This window comes from Protomyctophum bolini, assembly GCF_963924005.1.
Source record: "Protomyctophum bolini genome assembly, chromosome: 8".
Classification (NCBI taxonomy): domain Eukaryota; kingdom Metazoa; phylum Chordata; class Actinopteri; order Myctophiformes; family Myctophidae; genus Protomyctophum; species Protomyctophum bolini.
In genome coordinates, this window is record NC_137869.1 from 16,872,641 (window position 1) to 16,891,179 (window position 18,539).

At 41.5% G+C, this 18,539-nt stretch overlaps 2 protein-coding genes across 4 annotated transcripts; both read right to left on the bottom strand.

Moving 5' to 3' along the window:
• Nucleotides 1–494: 494 nt before the first annotated feature.
• On the bottom strand, nt 495–7,056 carry lrrc8db (leucine rich repeat containing 8 VRAC subunit Db). Of its 2 annotated transcripts, none has more exons than XM_080770812.1 (2): nt 6,823–7,056; nt 495–5,642 (listed from the first exon to the last, which is right to left on the bottom strand). In XM_080770812.1, the coding sequence occupies exon 2, from the start codon at nt 5,638–5,640 to the stop codon at nt 3,103–3,105; it is 2,538 nt and encodes an 845-aa protein (XP_080626938.1). In that variant the 5' UTR covers nt 5,641–5,642; nt 6,823–7,056; the 3' UTR covers nt 495–3,102. The 2 variants fall into 2 exon arrangements, with proteins under 2 accessions (XP_080626938.1, XP_080626939.1); XM_080770813.1 differs by lacking the exon at nt 6,823–7,056 and adding an exon at nt 5,895–5,924.
• Nucleotides 7,057–9,622: 2,566 nt separating this feature from the next.
• Nucleotides 9,623–17,966, bottom strand: lrrc8c (leucine rich repeat containing 8 VRAC subunit C). Of its 2 annotated transcripts, none has more exons than XM_080770815.1 (3): nt 16,489–16,569; nt 14,025–14,167; nt 9,623–12,333 (listed from the first exon to the last, which is right to left on the bottom strand). In XM_080770815.1, exons 2-3 carry the CDS (start codon nt 14,160–14,162, stop codon nt 10,081–10,083), a joined length of 2,391 nt encoding a protein of 796 aa, XP_080626941.1. In that variant the 5' UTR covers nt 14,163–14,167; nt 16,489–16,569; the 3' UTR covers nt 9,623–10,080. The 2 variants fall into 2 exon arrangements, with proteins under 2 accessions (XP_080626941.1, XP_080626940.1); XM_080770814.1 differs by lacking the exon at nt 16,489–16,569 and adding an exon at nt 17,833–17,966 and having other exon boundaries at nt 9,624–12,333.
• Nucleotides 17,967–18,539: the final 573 nt, after the last annotated feature.

Sequence of the window (18,539 nt, forward strand, 5' to 3'; positions counted from 1 at the left end):
TATACTGTAGGTTTGTTGCAAATTTCAAGCTAAACATTTCTACAATAGGTGGGATAATACGCCTTTGTGCATCACAGATGTATATAATCTGATACTCATCTCAAATAAAAACAAACAAAGCAATAAAATGTTGCAGCAATCACAGTTCACTCATAATACTTACAGTGCATGGTTAGATGTATTTACAAGTGTAATTAGCTTTTACCCTTAATTAGACTTTTGGGTCCATCAGGCTTCTCTCACACATGCACACGTGCACATGCACGTGTGCACGCACGCACACGCACACACACACACACACACACACACACACACACACACACACACACACACACACACACACACACACGCACTCTCTCTGCAACCATGCATTATTATTAGGAATTGGATTTTAAATATTGAATACACAGCTCCCCTGAAGGTGAAGCACCAAATTGCTTCAATAAATACATCATTGCAGTTAGATATTTTGTTTGCAATACACCGTTCATAGCTTTATAAATATTTTAATTCAGTATGGGATACTGTTTTGAAATTACTGAACAATTATCATTTACTCAGAGGCATTTTTAAAAGGATATTTGGAACAATTGAACATTTACATTTGATAAATACAGTGCATCCCTTGTATTATTAAAATAAAAATACACAGCAAGACATTATTTGTGTTTGACAAGACATGATTATACTCAAAATGTGTGCTTGAAAAAACTGCTTGTACCAAAACGGCAACAGCAAAATAATATAGTGTGCATAGCATAAAGATTCTTATCACCTCATCATCAAAATAAGTCATTCACATGTGAGAAAACAATATTTCTTTCCACACACAGATGTGATCTACACAGTATAGGTTCCTCTCCAATATATGATATTTGTAGACCTGCAAATCTGTCACAATAGTGCTAACATTAGTCAGCATCGTTGTTACATTTCTGAAGACCCCATGAAATACTATTAACCCTTGTGAAGTTGTGTAGATGGGCAAATGTCAGCAAAAGACAATTGGTGTAGACGAAAAAAAGGAAGAGGTCAAGGATAGACCCCTGGGGGACCATGCAAACCAAGTATATAGGATTTAAGTTAAGAGGTCAGTGCAGGTGTGGTGATGTTTGTCAAGACCTGGATGTGGATGTGTGCAGTGATGCCAAAATACAGTTAATGGTTATGGAGGAGGCTAAGAACAGTGACTTTGACCTTGAAGACATGTCCCCAGTGCACTGCCATGACCTTTCAAAGAAAATACCAAAAGTTGTACCCAAAATGCAGACCTGGTCATCAAAATCTCATTGGTTTACAAGCAAAAAGCATTACAGTGCAAACTAAAATACCTGACTATATGACAGACATACTTTCTGTTTTTGTTTTAACTGAACAGGAAGTTGTCAAACATTTGTACATGCTGACCATTTTCTGATTTCGCCTTTGAAATAAAATGACCACAGTGTTACTAGCCTAAAGATATTTTCCTTATAATTCCAGAAAAGCCAAAAAACGAAACATGAGAATGTTTTGTATGTGTTAAGCTTAATGAGCTAACACGCACAGTTTTGTTCAACAATACTCTAATTGTTGATTGTTCTCAATGCACCAAATAGTAAACAAACGACTAGGGGTAAGATATTTAGGGTGGATTTGTTGCATCCGGTCAGCCTATACAGCAGCAGTAAACAGGAAGCAACTTGAACAAAAGATTGGCAATTATGCCAATATCATGCTGTGTTTGGGGCTGTACAGCCAAATGCTATGTATGTAATTGATGGATTGAATTAGGCCTAGGGATTTACCCGTTTTCATGCTTTGAGTCTAAACACACACGGACATCCCACATACACACACCGAATGCAAAGTGCATTGCCGCTCCTTGCATTCATTCAGTGTTATATGGAGATAATAAACGTGGTCAGCCCTTCGAAGAAAAAAACCAGAAAGAAAATAAGAAACCCGTAAACACACATAAATGCTGGTCATCTTAATAATAATAAAATTATTTATGATTATACCATGGATAATAGTGCAGTGATCAGGCAGCAATGTCAGCATTATCCACCCAGAAGTAAGCTTGTGTAGTGGTGACGTAATGATCTTTTAGTGCACAATGTTTGAAGTGCATTTAACTCTACCAGATTGCAGCATGAAACGTCAATGTTCATTTCTTATTTACTCTAACTACTTTGCTGCATTAAACATGAGATGGAGCAGGAGGATTCACTCACTGTCAATGAAAAACATTCATTAAGCATTAAACAATTAAATAAAGCAAAAATGTTACGTTTGTTCTTCTTCTTTCGTGTATCATCCTCAAATGTCCAACTCAGTATCGAGTAGCCACGCCCTTGTCTCTGGTACCACGTGGAGGTCTGTACAGGGGGCAGGTGTTAATTATGTGCTCGGCAGATTGCTCAGGTTACGTTTGTGAAAAGATGATACAACAGTGATTGGCAACATTTCCACTACTACAGTATGATGTAAAGACTGTTGTGAATGTAGTGAGATAGTTAATTGTTAATTACATACTCACATCCCAGATGAAATGATTAAAAAAGAAAACACTCAATTTTACAGATTACAGGAGTCACTTGTATTTTTCACACAAGTAGGAAACATGATTTGCTCATCATTAGGGATGACGGGATGTAACAGTATAAAAGTACAGAATCTACCCTTTAGTTAAGATGTATTTTGGCCCATTGAAAAAAACATGTTTATCTGAAAGTCTCATTCACTGTAACATTTACACATACCTGTATAAACATTTAACGCAAATGTTAATTTATACCATGTCTACAATATTACAGGGAATGGATTATAATTTAGTTCTGAATTGTGGTTGACTGATATGGCGGGATACTTTTAAATGTATACCGTTACATCCCTACTCAACGCTAGCATAAAACATGGATATAGTAGCAAAGTAAAGTACCAGCTGCATATGTGACAGCTACCTGGTATGCACAGTGCTACCACCTCGCTCTGAGCAAAACTTTTCTTTTGCATACTCTAGCATGAAATAATGAAAATAGCTTTTCCTTGATTTTGTACAATATGAAATTCATGTCTGAAACCTTTGTGATCCAATATAGGATGACTACTGCTGAACCCCTACACTCCATTTGCAATAGTGCCATTGGATTCCTGATTGATGTCCTCCTTCACCTCCTGTGGGAGTGAGTCAAAGAGATGGTCTTCCACAATCAGGCCGTTCCTGCGGAGGAGGTGACACTGGCCAAGCTGGACCGGGAGTCTGTCGAGGCAGTTTACCTTCAGTTCCAGGTGTGTAAGCTGCGAGAGTTGTCCAATTTTCTCAGGAAGGACAGAGATACAGTTGTGGCCAAGGCATAATGTCCTCAGTTTGGTGCACTTGAACAGCTGCTTGGGTACCACCTCAACTTTGTTGCCTGTGATTGCAAAATGATGGAGATTCTGGAGAAAGCCTATCTCCAATGGTATTGCCACTATTGAGTTATGACTTACATCCAGGTACCTTAACTTGAGCATGTTGAATAATGGTGAGGGCAGAGAGTCAAGTTTATTGTGTGACAGATAGAGAGACTCAAGGTTTTTCACATGGCTTATTGACAATGGAATGGTAATGATGTTATTGTGCCAAAGTTTGAGGCAAATCAGCCTTTTGAGATGCTGAAAGCTGATGATCTCTTCAATGGTGCGAATGTTATTGGACTTCAGATCAAGCTCCTGCAGGTTGGTCAAACTGAAAATGGCATGAGGGATTCGTTCCAGTTCACAATTGTGAAGCTCTAGCTCTGCTAGGTTCAACATTTTCTTCAAACTGTTCAACACCACGAGTTTTGTACCATCGTTATGAACCACCAACTTGACCAGGTGAGGAGAGAGATCAGTTATGTTCGTCGGGATCTTTGTTAGGTTGCTCTTGAAATGCAAAATCTTCAGATGCTTGAGGTCTCTGAGAGACTCTAGTCCAATCATTTTGTTGTTTTCAGAGTTCAGATTACCAACTAAATACAGTTCCCTTAAATTCTTCAGCAAGTATACCCAAGTGGGGATCTCAGCAACATCCGTAAATTTTACGTGAAGGCATCGTAGATTGTCGCGAAGAAAAATGAATGCGTTCTGCTCAACTTTAGCAGGACAGTGATACAAGTGCAGCTCCTGGAGATTTGTCATTTGTGAAATCTTCACCGTTATCCTTGCCTCCGGGATCAACTCCAGTTTGAGGATTTCCAAATCAGTGAGGTCAAACGCGGCTTCCGGCACTCCAGACAGCATGAAGAGATGAAGCTCCAACTTATCCTGAGTGTTACGGGTAACATGTTGCCGCAGTTTCTCAAAGGACCATTCATGGTTCAAGCTGATCTCCCGTAGCTTGTTTTCACTGACTTCAGAGAGGAAGACTCCAAAACGCTTTGAATACAGCTGATCATACTGATCCACCATGTGCAGGAGGAAAGCAAAGTCATTCTTAACATCAGGAATGTCACTGAAGCTGCTCTCCTCTCTGACTTTTTCAAAGGAATACTCCTTCAGAGGTCGCCGAAAGAGCCAGAACAGTGTGTATATACAGACCATGCCGTAGACACATATGAGAGCAATATAACTGACGAGAAGTTTTTTTAACATGAATGCCATGTTATGGGTGCATTGAAATTTTGCATATCCTGTCAAATGCTTTATTTCTGGTTCACATACATGGTTGAAATCTATGGCAGCGACAAATGTCGTTGTGTAGCACAGGATCAAAATGAACTTCACTGTTTTAATCACAGATTGAGCAACATACAGCTTGTAAATCGTGTCACTGTCCTCTACATGGGTGCGAAATTTCCTCACTTTTTCAAACAGAGCTTTTGCCTGCTCACCATCTTTTCTATCCAATATGGTCATGCATGGAACTTCCCCCACAAGCTTTTCGCTCGAAAACTTGACCTCAGATTTCACAAGCTTTGCAGCGGATTGGTTTGGACTTCCCTCTTCGCTGCTTGTTGAGAAATGCTTTGGTAGGAAGGAAGCACCAGTCAAGCGCTGCTTGTTCTCCTCCGAGTCCTCACATGCGGTCTCTGACAAGGCTTTTGTCGTCCAGGGTGACTCGAAACACTTCCCCAAAATTGAGACAAAATGTTCTATTTTTGAACTTGTCTTTGGATATTTAAACCAGAAGTTGCTGCTGACCATTAATATAATTGTATGGATTAGAGCAAGGTATGGGAAGTATTTAGAGTACCATGGGAGGGCGACATGGTAGCACATCTGATTAATGAAAACATACTGCTGGAAATCCAACTTGGTTCTGACACCTGTTGGGAGTGGCTGCCCAAATGTATCTGATGGTGTGAAGTGGATTTTATGGACAATACTATCTGCCAGGTCATTAGCCATGAGGGGTGCTGCTTTTTCCTGCCTGGCTCTGGTTTCTTCCTCCCATGGGCCATCAGCTCCCACAGCTGGCTGCTGTGTTGCAAATTGCTCTGGCCCATCGAAACTCTGCTCCAGGACAGGAAGGCAAGCCACCTGGTCTTTAGTCAATTGCATTGTTCCAGCAAATATCGCCAACATCAGCATGACGATCCCAAGATAATCCATGAAGACGTCCCACCATGGTTTCAGTATTTTATACGTTGGCTGGATATCGTTCAGAGAGGCAACTTCTGTGAGAGTGAACATCCCTGGAAAAGAAAGTTGTTGATTAGATGGTGCAACCCATGTGATTAGTTTATTTTCACCCATATATATATATATATATACACCGGTGTATATGTATATATATATATATATATATAATCCTCGATTTTCTAAATGTATGTATAATGTGTTTATAAATAATATATTTGATTTGAATGTCCCAACTTATCGCAGAACTAAAATACATTTTCTATAATAAATGCATTAGGCTACAATGATTGTATTCGGATACATACCTACAGCACTCAGTTAGTCCTCCTAATCACTGTATTATTTGTTAACTTAACATCTCTAGATGAGTTGACTATGGATATATAGTTATGAAAGTACTAATCATGATGGGGCACACGGTCACACCCACAAAAATAGGTTATCCCCTCCCTGAAGCTAGCCCGCATCCGAACGCCAACTTTGCTGCATGCCATACTCTCTCCCGTCCGCGGCCCGCCCACCCTGTTTCAGTGTTTGTTTCTTTCTCTTTCATTGAAATAAAATAAAATTAAGCAGCAAGAAGCGCTATTTAGTATGCATGACAAAACATTATACGATTCCTGTCCCTCATTGGGCCACGACGATAGCAGCAAAACACAGTGAGTCAACATGTTATTGTTACAGTAGATAGGCTGCCGCTACACTGAGTGACTGCACCCTTCAGCGACACATTCTGGGTGGTGTAGACAGCGAAACTATTAAAAGTGCCTTACAGAGTCGAACGTAATCGACGCAAGAAGCACTTAACTACGCAACGCCTACTGATAGATGCACATCTAACAAGGCTGCTTTAGACAATATATAAGTATAACCCATGATGAACATTAGATGTATGTCCAGTGTCCACATAACAATAATAGGCCTATACACTGCAGCGATTCGAAGAACTGGAGGCAGAGACATGGATAACAGTTCGAAGCAGTATCTGCTTATACCATAGTACATTCATTGAGACAACATTTAATTGCCATGCTATTTTTTGCGCATTGTTCATAGTGAGGCTTTTGCTTCGTTGTAGGTTTGTAGCCTAGTTTAGTCAGCTTCCACATCTTTTCTTTTCGTAGATAAGTAAGCCTGCAGGGACCGAGGCTATCCACATGCACTAATGTTGCGGTTGTGATTAGTCTGATCTGTAATATACGTAAATGTAACGTTATAGAAGCTTAAACGTACCTTATCTTGATTCAGGACAGTTATCTCCAGATGATTGCCAAACAATGCGTCTTCTTGTTCGCCTATATCCCATGATGTTGCGACGACGCCATAATAAAGCCGTCCTTTCTTCTCATCAAGTGAACCGTAGGCCTAATGGCCAGGCTGGTAAGCTGCTTTAGTGCTTCCCCCGCTCCGCAAGAGATGGTCGGGTCCGCTCGAACGAGGCTGCGGAACAATGCAGCCGCCCGCTGCTGCAGACCAGACCAGCTGCGGTGGAGCTGAGCGCACAAGCTATTTATGGCCATGTTTTTGTCACATATCCAATATAAATCAGCGCATAATTTCATCCATTGCATGCCATTGCCATAGCCTATAGTGCAGGATATCGATAGGAAGGGGCGATCGGCAAAAACAACCATACAAAAATGATTTAGCTTTTGTTTATGATATAATTATGTTGCTGTTCATGGTGACCAACACAACATCAATGATCAATCGAGGATGACCGTCACCATTAGTTGGAAAGCAATTGGAAAGCATTTGGCTCAACTCTTGTTTTTTTTCCTATCAATTCAACTTGTCTGTTGTCAAATCTTATAATCCTATACGTATACCGGTAGGTAGGCTACACGGTAGGCCTACTATAGTTCAGCTCTCTTAGACTTTCAGCATAGCCTATAGGCCGCCTATACCGTTGCTGTGTGTGTGTGTGTGTGTGTGTGTGTGTCCATGCACGCAGTCAGCAAGCTAAGTCTGAGATATATATATTTTTTAATTCTTCATCATTAACCTGAATCAACCACATTCATTTATTTTCTTAAACTGTTTATAAAAATACACAGGTTATTCTTTTCAATACACAATTTGTCTGTACACTCAAGAACTGATGCACATATACTGTAACACCATGCTTACTATTCCCTTTTACCGTATTTTGGCATAAATAGCAGCTTTTGAACAATTATTTAACCAAGATATTTGTTTTGAGTATTTAATCCTGATCATCCCCACCTCTGAGCAATACAAAAGTTTGTATACAAAAATCTGTCCAATATAATATACAGCATTATATAGTGGCCAAGGCAGAGCTGAGGTTCTTCCAAGTTAGGGGTGGGGGGAGTTCGCTTATCTGAGCGCAGATCTCTGTCTCTGTGTCAGGCCTGCTCGGTATAACTCAGGGCTTTGTCAGTAATGGAGTGGGAAATAATTTGTAAGACACAGTGTGCACCTGTTCCTGTTCGTGGTGCCCCTTATGAAAGCATATGTTACGTTCACGATAGATGTTTTTGTAAGAGATAGGACCCCCACACATTTCTGAAGGCAATTAAAGGTAAATAAAAAACCCTGTTTGACAGTCATTGTCACATGAGACCATCTGTGTGTAATTTGGTGGACAGACATTTTGGCAACAAACACAGACACTGATTTGTAGCATTTCTGGCACCCCCTATGGATGGAAGTGAACTCAGTTTTGGGGCAGATTGGAGTGGCCTTTTTTATTTTTTTTTGTAAAGCTCAGGTACACGAGCAACCTTCACCTGAGCCCTTCCTGGCCGACCCAGAACCGATCGTGAAACTCACGGCGCACCGCCGCCCCACGGTGGGTAGAGCCCCCAGTCTCCCATGTCAGAAAAGTCTAAACTTCTTCAAAAACATCCTCTGGTCGACCGCTGGACCGCATGTGGATCCCTGGTCTGGGGGCCCAGCAGTTTTTCCGGACTTGTAGATCTTCCATTTTCGGGCGATACCTTCAGCGTAAATGGTGGTGCCATGCCCGGGTCTGTGTGTCTCTCCCCGGGATAACTGTGGCTGAAAACACAGAGGGGTTGTCCGAGAAAGAAATGTGTTTTCAGCAAATCTACCTAGTAACAATTCTACCCAATGATATCTTTTCAATAGACCAATCACAGCTTGGTTTACCAACGGTGATGGCCACTGGTGACATCACTTGTGTTCCCACGCCCATTGGTGTCGCCACGCCCATCCTCCAGCACCATCTTTGCCTCCAGTTACTAGTGTCTTGCAATTTCTTGCAAAATGGGCCACTGCTACTTTGGAAGCCAATCAGAATGGCATCTGAAAAATCTGATCAATATGTCTTGATCACATGAAAGGGACAATGTGTAGCCTATTGATTTGTATCTGTAGGAGTAGCAAAAAGTGTGTTTTGACGGAATTGGTAAATTGCGGAAAATCTTGTCAGGTGGAAATGGGCATGGCCTATAGGGCGAGTTAAATGGGCATGGCCTATAGGGCGAGTTAAATGGGCATGGCCTATAGGGCGAGTTAAATGGGCATGGCCTATAGGGCGAGTTAAATGGGCATGGCCTATAGGGCGAGTTAAATGGGCATGGCCTATAGGGCGAGTTAAATGGGCATGGCCTATAGGGCGAGTTAAATGGGCATGGCATATAGGGCGAGTTACATCATGATCCAAGGAATACCTTGATTTATTTTGTTTTATTTTATTTTATTGTGTTATGTTGAATAATTGTGATATGAGTTTGAAATAAAGATCGAATATCCTTAGTTGAAGAGTTATACTGTAGGCCAAAACTTGAAGCTGCCTGTTAAAGCTCAGTGAGGCCAATTTGAAATATTTGTTTCACACCGATCAGTCCAATGGTGCCAGAGATTAGCCGCTTATTGCGAACGCAGTGAGCACTTACTATGAGACCTAGCAGATCATGTCTGTGTGTCTGTCTGTCTGTCTGTCTGTCTGTCCTGCTATCCAAATATGGAGTGTGTTGCATCAGCAATCACTCAGCTCCATATATGGGCACAAAAGGGGCCAGGTCCACTCAGCTCCATATATGGGCACAAAAGGGGCCAGTGATTTGTTTGTTGTGGACCTGGCCCCTTTTGTGCCCATATATGGAGCTGAGTGCGTTCGCTTCCCGCGTTTGCGCATCTTACTCGTAGATATAAACACAGACCGACAGGGTGAAAACATGATCTCCACCTCCCGGGCGTTCCGGCCTGGTGAAGACAAAAAGAAAAAAGGAAAAACCTGATTCTCTCTAAAAAAGTGACAATGAATACTAAAATAATAGATAACATAAATAACAATGGCTGACCAAGAGTAAGCGTCCAGCTTAATGAATCCTATATAGATGCTATACATGTAGCTATACAAAATATGACTTATTGTCCTCCATTATGGAGTATTATTTAACAAACTTACATTTCCATTAATAATAGTCTACAAATAAGGTTGTGTAATTCTGTAATATGATAATCAGCTAACATAATGCAAGTGCTATGACTATAGGCATCTCACTCTGCCTTCATCATCTCCCTGGTGTCTGAAGGCAACGTCTCAAACAGTACATCTTCCACTATAAGGCCACTACGCTTTAAGGCCCGACAGAAACCAAGCTCGGCAGGCAGAAACTCAAAGTGGTTCCCTTTGAGCTCCAAGTTAGTGAGCAGAACTAGATATGAAATCTTTGGTGATAATAAGGACAACATATTTTTGCCAAGCTTCAGTGTTTTGAGCTTTTTGCAGAAGAAGAGCTCATCTGGAAGATTTTCAATTTTGTTGCAGGCGACAGAGAAATACTGCAGACTCTGAAGGACTCCGATCTCTGGAGGGATGAATCGAATGTCATTGTTGGACATGTCCAGGTAGCGCAGCTTGTTGCATAAGAACAGGTGTGAAGGCAATATCTCAATCTTGTTGTGGCTGAAGTACAGACGCTCTAGGCTGCTGAGCTTTTTGATGTGCTCTGGAATATACATGATGCTGTTGTGCCAAAGCTTGAGGCACGTGAGTTTACGAAGATGCTGGAAGCTCAAAATCTCCTCAATGGAGCGGAGGTTATTTTCTTTCAGGTCCAGCTCCAGCAGATTTGTGAGACTGAAGACAGCGTGCGGAATGCGTTCCAGATCACAGTGCACAAGCTCCAGCTCTGTCAGATTCACCATTTTCTTCAGATTGTTCAGCATGACGAGTTTAGTGCCATCGTTGTATACGTACAACCGTTGCAAATGGCTTGAAACATCCACAATAGACTGGGGGATCTTGGTTAAATTACTCTTTAGGTACAGTGCCTTCAAACTCTTGAGCTCACGCAATGACTCAAGCACGATATTCTTTGAGGCATCAGGACTTAACGATCCAGTGAGGTACAGTTCCTCGAGGTTCCGCAGGCAGTACAGCCAATGTGGGAGCTCCCTGCTGTCATCAAACTTCACCCGGAGCACTTTCAAATTCTCCTTGAGGAAAGAGGTAGCCGCTGTGTGCAGCTTGACGCAGCATTGATGGAGGGACAGCTCCTGGAGGTCCTCCAGTTTAGAGATGGATGCAGGGATGGTGACGTTGTTGATGATCTCCAGTTTCAGTGACTGGAGCTCTGTCACCTCAAAGATAGTACAAGGGAGCCCGGAGAGCATGAAAAGCTGAAGCTCCAGCCTGTTGTTGGAGTTTGTCTGCAGTCTCTGGCGCAGCTTTTCCACTGTCCAATCATGGTTGAGATTGAGTTGCTTCAGTTTGTTCTCGCTGACTTCTGACAGGAAAACCGCAAACCTCTTTGAATACAGAGGATCATACTGATCAGTCATGTGCAGCATGAACGCAAAGTCATTCTTTACGTCTGGAATGTCATCAATGCCCGTTTCCTGCCGCACATACTCAAAAGAGTACTCCTTCAGGGAGCGGTAGAACAGCCAGTAGGATGTATAAAGACTTGTGAGTCCGTACACAGCCACAAAGCATAGATAGCAGTAGGAGAGCTTGGAGAAGAGATGGGCCATGGTGTGATTGCATGAGAAATGCTTGTAACCCGTCATGTCCTGGATGTCAACATTGCACATCACAGTGATCTGCACCTCAGACACTAAAACACTGTTATATGCAATAATGAGGAGAAATTTAAGCACCTTGAATACCGTCTGGCGCACATACATAACATAAAGCATGTCACCCTCCTCAACGTGTAAGCGGAACTTCTTAACCTTTTCAAAAAGGGCTTTCGCTTGTTCCCCCTCTTTTTTATCGAGAGCACTCGCTGTGGGTTTGTCAACTACAATCCTGTCTGGGACGGACTTGAGTGACTGTGTCTTGTCTGTACCGGCCTCGCCAGTAGGCACGCTAATGTTGGCACTGTTCTTTTTGCGGTCCTTTTCTTCATGGTTTTCTCCGGACACTTCGGACAGGGCCCGCGTGGTCCAGGGAGAGTCAAAGCACTTGGCCAGGATTGAAATGAAATGCTCTATTTTGGAGCTGGAGCCAGGAAACTTGAACCAGAAGTTGCTGCACACCATGAAAATGAGAGTGTGTATGAGAACCAGGTAAGGGAAGTACTTGGCGTACCAATGTAAGGCCTTCTCATAGCACATCTGATTGATGAAACTGTATTGCTGGAGGTCCAAATCTGTTTTCAGGCCTTTCATTTCTTTCAGCAGAGGTAGATAGGACTGCGAGGGCAATACGGCTTCCATCTCAGGTTCTGTGTTCTCTGGAAAAGGCGTGGTTTGGTTTGATGAAGACACTCCCTGAGGAAGGCATATGATCTTGTCTTGCATTACCTAAAATGAAATGAATGCAGATACATGTAAGACACTTGCATAGGAAGTAGGGATATTAATTCAAATCAACATCACAATTATTTCAAACTGTTGCCTCACTTTTTTGCCCAGCCCTAGAAAGACAGAAACATGTTCACTGGGATATTACAGTATCAGCCACAAGGTGGCATCAGTCAACAACAAAAACTGGCCGTTTGCAACACAGTCACATGTAGGCCTATTTAGTTGTAAAATAGACTAGATTATTCTCATTCAAGTACTAAAATTAGACTTACAAGGACATTTTATTAAACCATTAAGCCATTTTGACTACTTTTATATCTTCTTATACGTAACTGACCACAATGTGGGTAAATATTTCTATACATCTCACTAAATACAACCAGGGTTCAGGCTACTAAAGCAAAATCTAATTTGCCAAATGAAACCATTCTGCAGCAACATGACGCCATTAATTGAGAGGGTAAAGCAGTACTGCAGCAGTGGTGCAAATGAAAATAGCAATGTCAGGTCGGTTCAGGTCTCTCCGGAGCAAAGTAAATCAGCAGAATTTTACAAACTATTGCTTGCTCTATCTCTTTCTCTCTCCTGCTAATTATGTTGGTCAAAAACAGGACATTTGTGTCAAACTGTTTAGAAATCTGCACTTGGTTAACAATACTATGCTTTGTTTAGCTCTGTGAAATGAGAAACTCTAGTTCCAGGATAATTCCCGGAAATGCCATAATTACACATACATAAACATTATCTGTTGAGTAAATGTGAGGTTTATCAGATGTCTGACATAATTGCACACTGTTTACTGACCAGGATGAACATATCCAAACAGTGGTAAGTTCAGAGTAAACTCTGTGGGCAACAAAGGAGCTATCCACCATGATGTATATATAGGTTATGTCAGTAGCTTTGTATGAAATTATATTTAGGTGTCATTTTGAGAATGTATGCTGCAGTGTGGCGTGGTGCAGCTGCCAAAACCCCTTCCTTTCTCCCACAGTTGTGTGAAGTTGTGTGACAAGCCAATGGCCTTTGGAATCCTATGTTTATGAAAAGGGGGGTGGGCGGGTTAAAGTTTCCGCTGGTAAACTGCCGCTACAGTGCAATGAATGCTTGCTACAGTACACTAAGTGCCAGATTTGGTCCACACACACAGGCCCAGTGAATGCAGGGACTCTTACTGGATTGTGGGCGTGTATATACTGTATCAAGACTGTGTCAATGAACTGAACTCTGGTGTGTTGTGCTGTTAGAAAATCAACAACATATGGATACTTCGGATTGCAGCTTGGCAGACATACTTGCTCTTGGACAAGTTTAAAGTATTTAACTACTTTTGGATTAGCATGGCTGGGCACCAGCCTGACAGTGTGTCGTGGGTTCGAATCCCGATGACCTGGCTGCGTGTCACTTACTACCTGTCTCTCTCTCTGAGACAGGTATAGTATATATACTGTATAGTATAAAGGCAGAAAAGGGCACAAAGAAATCTTTAATATTAGCATGCCTAATTTGCGTAGCTGTTTTGTTACACCACGTGACACAATTGTAGCGAACCAACCACTGTCCACTGAAATCTGGGATGTTCATTTAACTCTGAGGGTGTACATTTGCACTCGTAAGGGTCCATTTTTACACAATAGTGTACTTAAAAGTTCTAAAGAATAGGCAGGATGGGTGGAGTAGTTACTAACCTGGAGGGTACAGCCAAACACACCAATCATGAGCATTACTACAGAGAGATAGTCTGTGAAGACGTCCCACCATGGCTTGAGCACTCGCAAAGCTGGCTGCTGATCTGTAAATTGACGGAACTCTGTCACAGGAATCATGATGCCTGTTGGGACACATATTTCAAAAGAGGACCATTAGACTTTCTGGGAACAAAACTGTTTTAGGAATGGGCTGGTCGAACACCCTCTTGCTTTGCACAGTGTTACAATTGTACAAAAGGAACTGGTTTGCTTTGTTTATAAAGTTCGGCAGGGAAATCATGAGTGATAATGTAGGCCTATCTCTTTCTTTTTTTTGTATATATTTTTTATCCCACGATTTTGTAACCCATTTTTCACCCCTGTGTCAATCATCTAATGTGATCCTGGGCTCTACACACCCTCCACCAACCTAGTCCCCATATATGGGGGACAAGGGGAGAGCAACAGACTTGAACTCATGCTTCCTTCATGCCTGAGTGTCCAAGTTGCTCCTTTACACCTGACAGGAGGGAGTTTCCCTGGTTGGACGTAGCATTGGAAGGAACACGTTATTCCAACCAGTTCCTTTCCCCTCCATCAGGCACCATCTAGGCAGTTTAGAGACCAGGATTATTGCATGTTTTTGTGAGGGTACCTACCCTAGGGGACACAGGGAGAAAATGCAAACTCCACACTTCGCGACAGCACTACCAACTGTGCCAACGTGCCCCCTGCAACCTTATTATTTTGGTCATGACCCACACTTCATGACCATAGGTGAGAGTAGGAACGAAAATTGCTTGGTAGACCGAGAGCTTTCCCTGCTGGCTCAACTCTCTTTTCGTCGCAACAGTGCGGTACAGCGACTGCAATTCCGCCCATGCCTCTCCGATTCTCCAGCTGATCTCCTATTCAATTTTAAACTACTCAATTAGCACAATCTAACTCAAACTGAATTGAAACACTAGGGTGAACATTTTCATAGATATATAAAATGCAGGAGATAATTTGAAAAGAAAAGTAGGCCTACATTACTACAGTTGAAACATACACATACAGTAACAGTACAGTGTGGCTCAGAAAAAAGTTAAAACCCCATTACCTCAATGACAAGAAACTTATTATTATTTTAACCACTATATATTGTATATTAAATTGTTAATACAATATATCTCACACATCTGTTGTTGGAGTTACTCTCCCTACTCCCTACAACATGTAGTCCCTGGTGTCAGGTAGTCAATAAAGTTTATCATCACAATAACCTTAGGAGAGGTAGACGGACATAGAACGTATGTATTGCAGTTAACTCAAACTATAGTCATGGTATCAACACAAACTCACAAAGTCAGACTGTTCACCCTGACCTATAGCACCAGTGTTGTTTTTGCAGCACATTTTGATTTTAGTTTCAGTCATAGTCTCTTGAATAGTTTTCATTTAGTTTTAGTCACATTTTAGTCAGCTGGAATGTTTTAGTGTTTAGTCTAATTTTAGTCGACTAAATATCATAAGATTTTAGTCGACTAAATCTACAGTTGATTTAGTCGACTAAAATGTATTTTGTCGTGCATTGATGCCGTCATAATGACTGATTTTACACTTGCTGAAAATAGCCAATTTACAAGCTCACAATGCGTGACGCATTGTGAGCTTGTAGATCTGCTATTTTCAGCATGCAACCAAGTGTAAAATGACTTATACTGGATTGCTTATGTCCCCTCCTAACATTTTAGTCTAGTTTGTATTTGTTGACAAAATTGTCAGTATATTTAGTCTTAGTTTTAGTCACCGTAGCTAGTTTCATTCAGTTTCCATTTAGTTTTCGTCAGTGAAAAAAGTTAGTCGACGAAAACAACACTGTATAGCACGTATTATTTATTATGATGTCTCTAAGAAAATTTCAAGAGCATCTTTATCACAGTAGTATTTTCACTGATATCTATTGTGTGACTATTTTTAGCACGGTAATTTCCTCCAGGAATCAACTTAGGGTCTAATCATAATGATGCATGGTTGGTTAAAGCCATCACTAAGATATAACACTCTCTCTACAGTATAACACTCTTATATTCTCTATACCAATATGTGACTAGTAGATTGAGAGAATGGTCCTTCAGTCAACTCAGCGCTGTTGCAGTTATGTCCTGAGAGGGACTCCGTTCTTGACTATATTAATATACACTATTGCCTTCAAGCTACTGATAAAACTAACTTTTATTGAGTATACTGGATGGTTATGATTTTATTATCTTAGTGGTGTGATCAATCCAATGCAGATCAGAAGAGATTGTGTACAGTGACTCAACAATAATGCGTCTCTGCTGTCCCTGTCTTGTTAATGTCCCTCTCTGTTTCTGTGCTCACCTTTTGTAATTTGCTTACTACAGCTGATGGTAGTCTATCATGTTTCCAATATCTGTGTCCGGTCCAAGCAGAGTTATTAAGTAATTCACTGGCAAACCTGGCACATAAACGTGGTCAAAAGTGTATTGAATGGCCTGGGCCGTGGCTCAGCGGTCCAGGCACCTTGGCCGGTAGCCCGAGTCTGAGTCTGAGTCTGCCACGGGCTCGACTCCCGATCCCGACGGCCTTTACTGCATGTCACTCCCCCATCTCTCTCCCTCATTTCCTGTCAGCCTATACTGTCTGTCCCTATATACAAATATAAAATAAAGCACTAAAAAAAGGTGTATTGAATATAATATATGACTGCATCAAAACAATAGTATTACTGATAACACTGTAAATATTGCAAAGCAAAAAAACATTGGGAGCGATGATGGGAAGCTAAGCTTTGGCTTTTGACTGTCAAGATGACCTTTGATTATTTCATTAGCCTACTTTGTCTTGAAAAACTACATTTTTCTTTAAATAGTAGTGTGTCATAACACTTGGAGGCAGACAGGAAGAATATAACAATAACCCAGGGGATGTGTAGACAATTGTCTACTGATGGCTTTCATACTGTTTTAAGAACTCGGCACTGGTTTATGTTAAGACTAGGCCGGATTGAGCACAGTTTCATGGAAATGTGTTCAAAATGTGAAATTATTATGCTATAGTGCTCTCTATGTTGTCTTTATAGTGACCAGAGGAAATTACTTCTTTCCACTGGATGAGTCAGCTTGAAGCTGACCAGAGCTGATCCTTTGTGCCCGTCGCTGTCTCTTCCTGACAGGAAATGTTGCGAATCTCAGATATCCAAAAACAGACTGTTACTGGATCACACCCAACCCCAAGGACACAAAACCCTGGCCAAAATAGGCTTATTGAGGTTATGGAAAAACACACTTTGTTAAATGCCCCCGTGTCAATTCAATTATTTTAAATATAATTAAATAGACTTCTCCCCATCTGAAACAAAATGCGCACATCAGTGATCGTCGCACGCCACATCAGCTTCGGCAACTTTGTATACTATGCATGGATGTACGGTAACGTATGTGCCTCCCTTAACGGTGTATCCTCACCGTTAAGGGCATTTAAGGTGCGCTGTATCATCGTTCGCAGTCACAAAATGCTTTACAGTTACCGGTAATTGTTTATGGTAGCCTACTAAGCCTAGCCTAGTCTGGCTACAGCACCGTCAATGACAGTATATTTTCTCAGGAGCAGATTGGCAGCTGACAGGCGAATTCTTAAAAATATTAAACCTTTCTGAGTATGGCAACAACAACGTTACATCTCCGCCGAATAAACGCTATACATCACACGTCGAACAAATGAGCAGCGTGCTCACTGCTGACTGCTCAATGAAGTCTACATCATAATCGAGGTACAGTATGCTTTGCTTTCCATTACTTACATGAAGACCGTTGAAGACGTCAGCCAGAGTTGGGAAACTGAGCGGTCTGTTCCCAGGCAGGCAGGAATAGGGATTCTTAGGGCATGGTATGTCCTTGAGCGGTCCCTTTTCCGTTATGTCCGGATGGCCTTTCTCATTCTCAATCCCTCTGTGTGTTGGCATGTAGGAGCTGCGCCACCAGGGCGTGGATTTATTCAGTGTGGAGTGTGGACCAAACGAGAAACTTTTTTGGTTAAGTAAGTTAAGTTGTGTATGTTTTCAATCTCATGTGGTCGCCTGAAAAGTTTTGTAAACACGAGTTTAGCTTTGTTTACAAATCTAAAAAAGGCTATAATAATAATAATAATAATAATAATAATACAAATAATAATAAAAACTAGCACTATAGTCACTAGCCACTACTGGTGGCACTAATAGGCCAATGTGAAAAGGGTGCAATTTCTTCTTATGCCTTGGATGGCAATTGGATGATTTCAGGCATTTTGTTCCAAAAATGTGTTTTGCACCTGTTGATGGCACTATAACAGGCCAATGTGAAAAGGGTGGGATATATTCCTCAGCCTTTGATTGATTGATTATTTTATTAGACAATAACAAATGCAAAACAGTACATGGTACAGTCAAAGCACATTGGTCCAAAGGGATAGCCCCGAAGAAAGGCCTTGCTGTCTTGTTTCCATTCGGGTCCCATAGTAGGAAAGTCAGTG

What these genes read in the sequence shown, in the direction of transcription:
- lrrc8db (XM_080770812.1), bottom strand. Translation starts at nt 5,640, where the DNA reads ATGTTCACTCTCACAGAAGTTGCCTCTCTGAACGATATCCAGCCAACG.
- lrrc8c (XM_080770815.1), bottom strand. Translation starts at nt 14,162, where the DNA reads ATGATTCCTGTGACAGAGTTCCGTCAATTTACAGATCAGCAGCCAGCT. An exon ending in TGTTTGGCTGTACCCTCCAG is followed by an intron (nt 12,334 to 14,024) that starts GTTAGTAACTAC and finishes ATTTCATTTTAG; the next exon opens with GTAATGCAAGACAAGATCAT.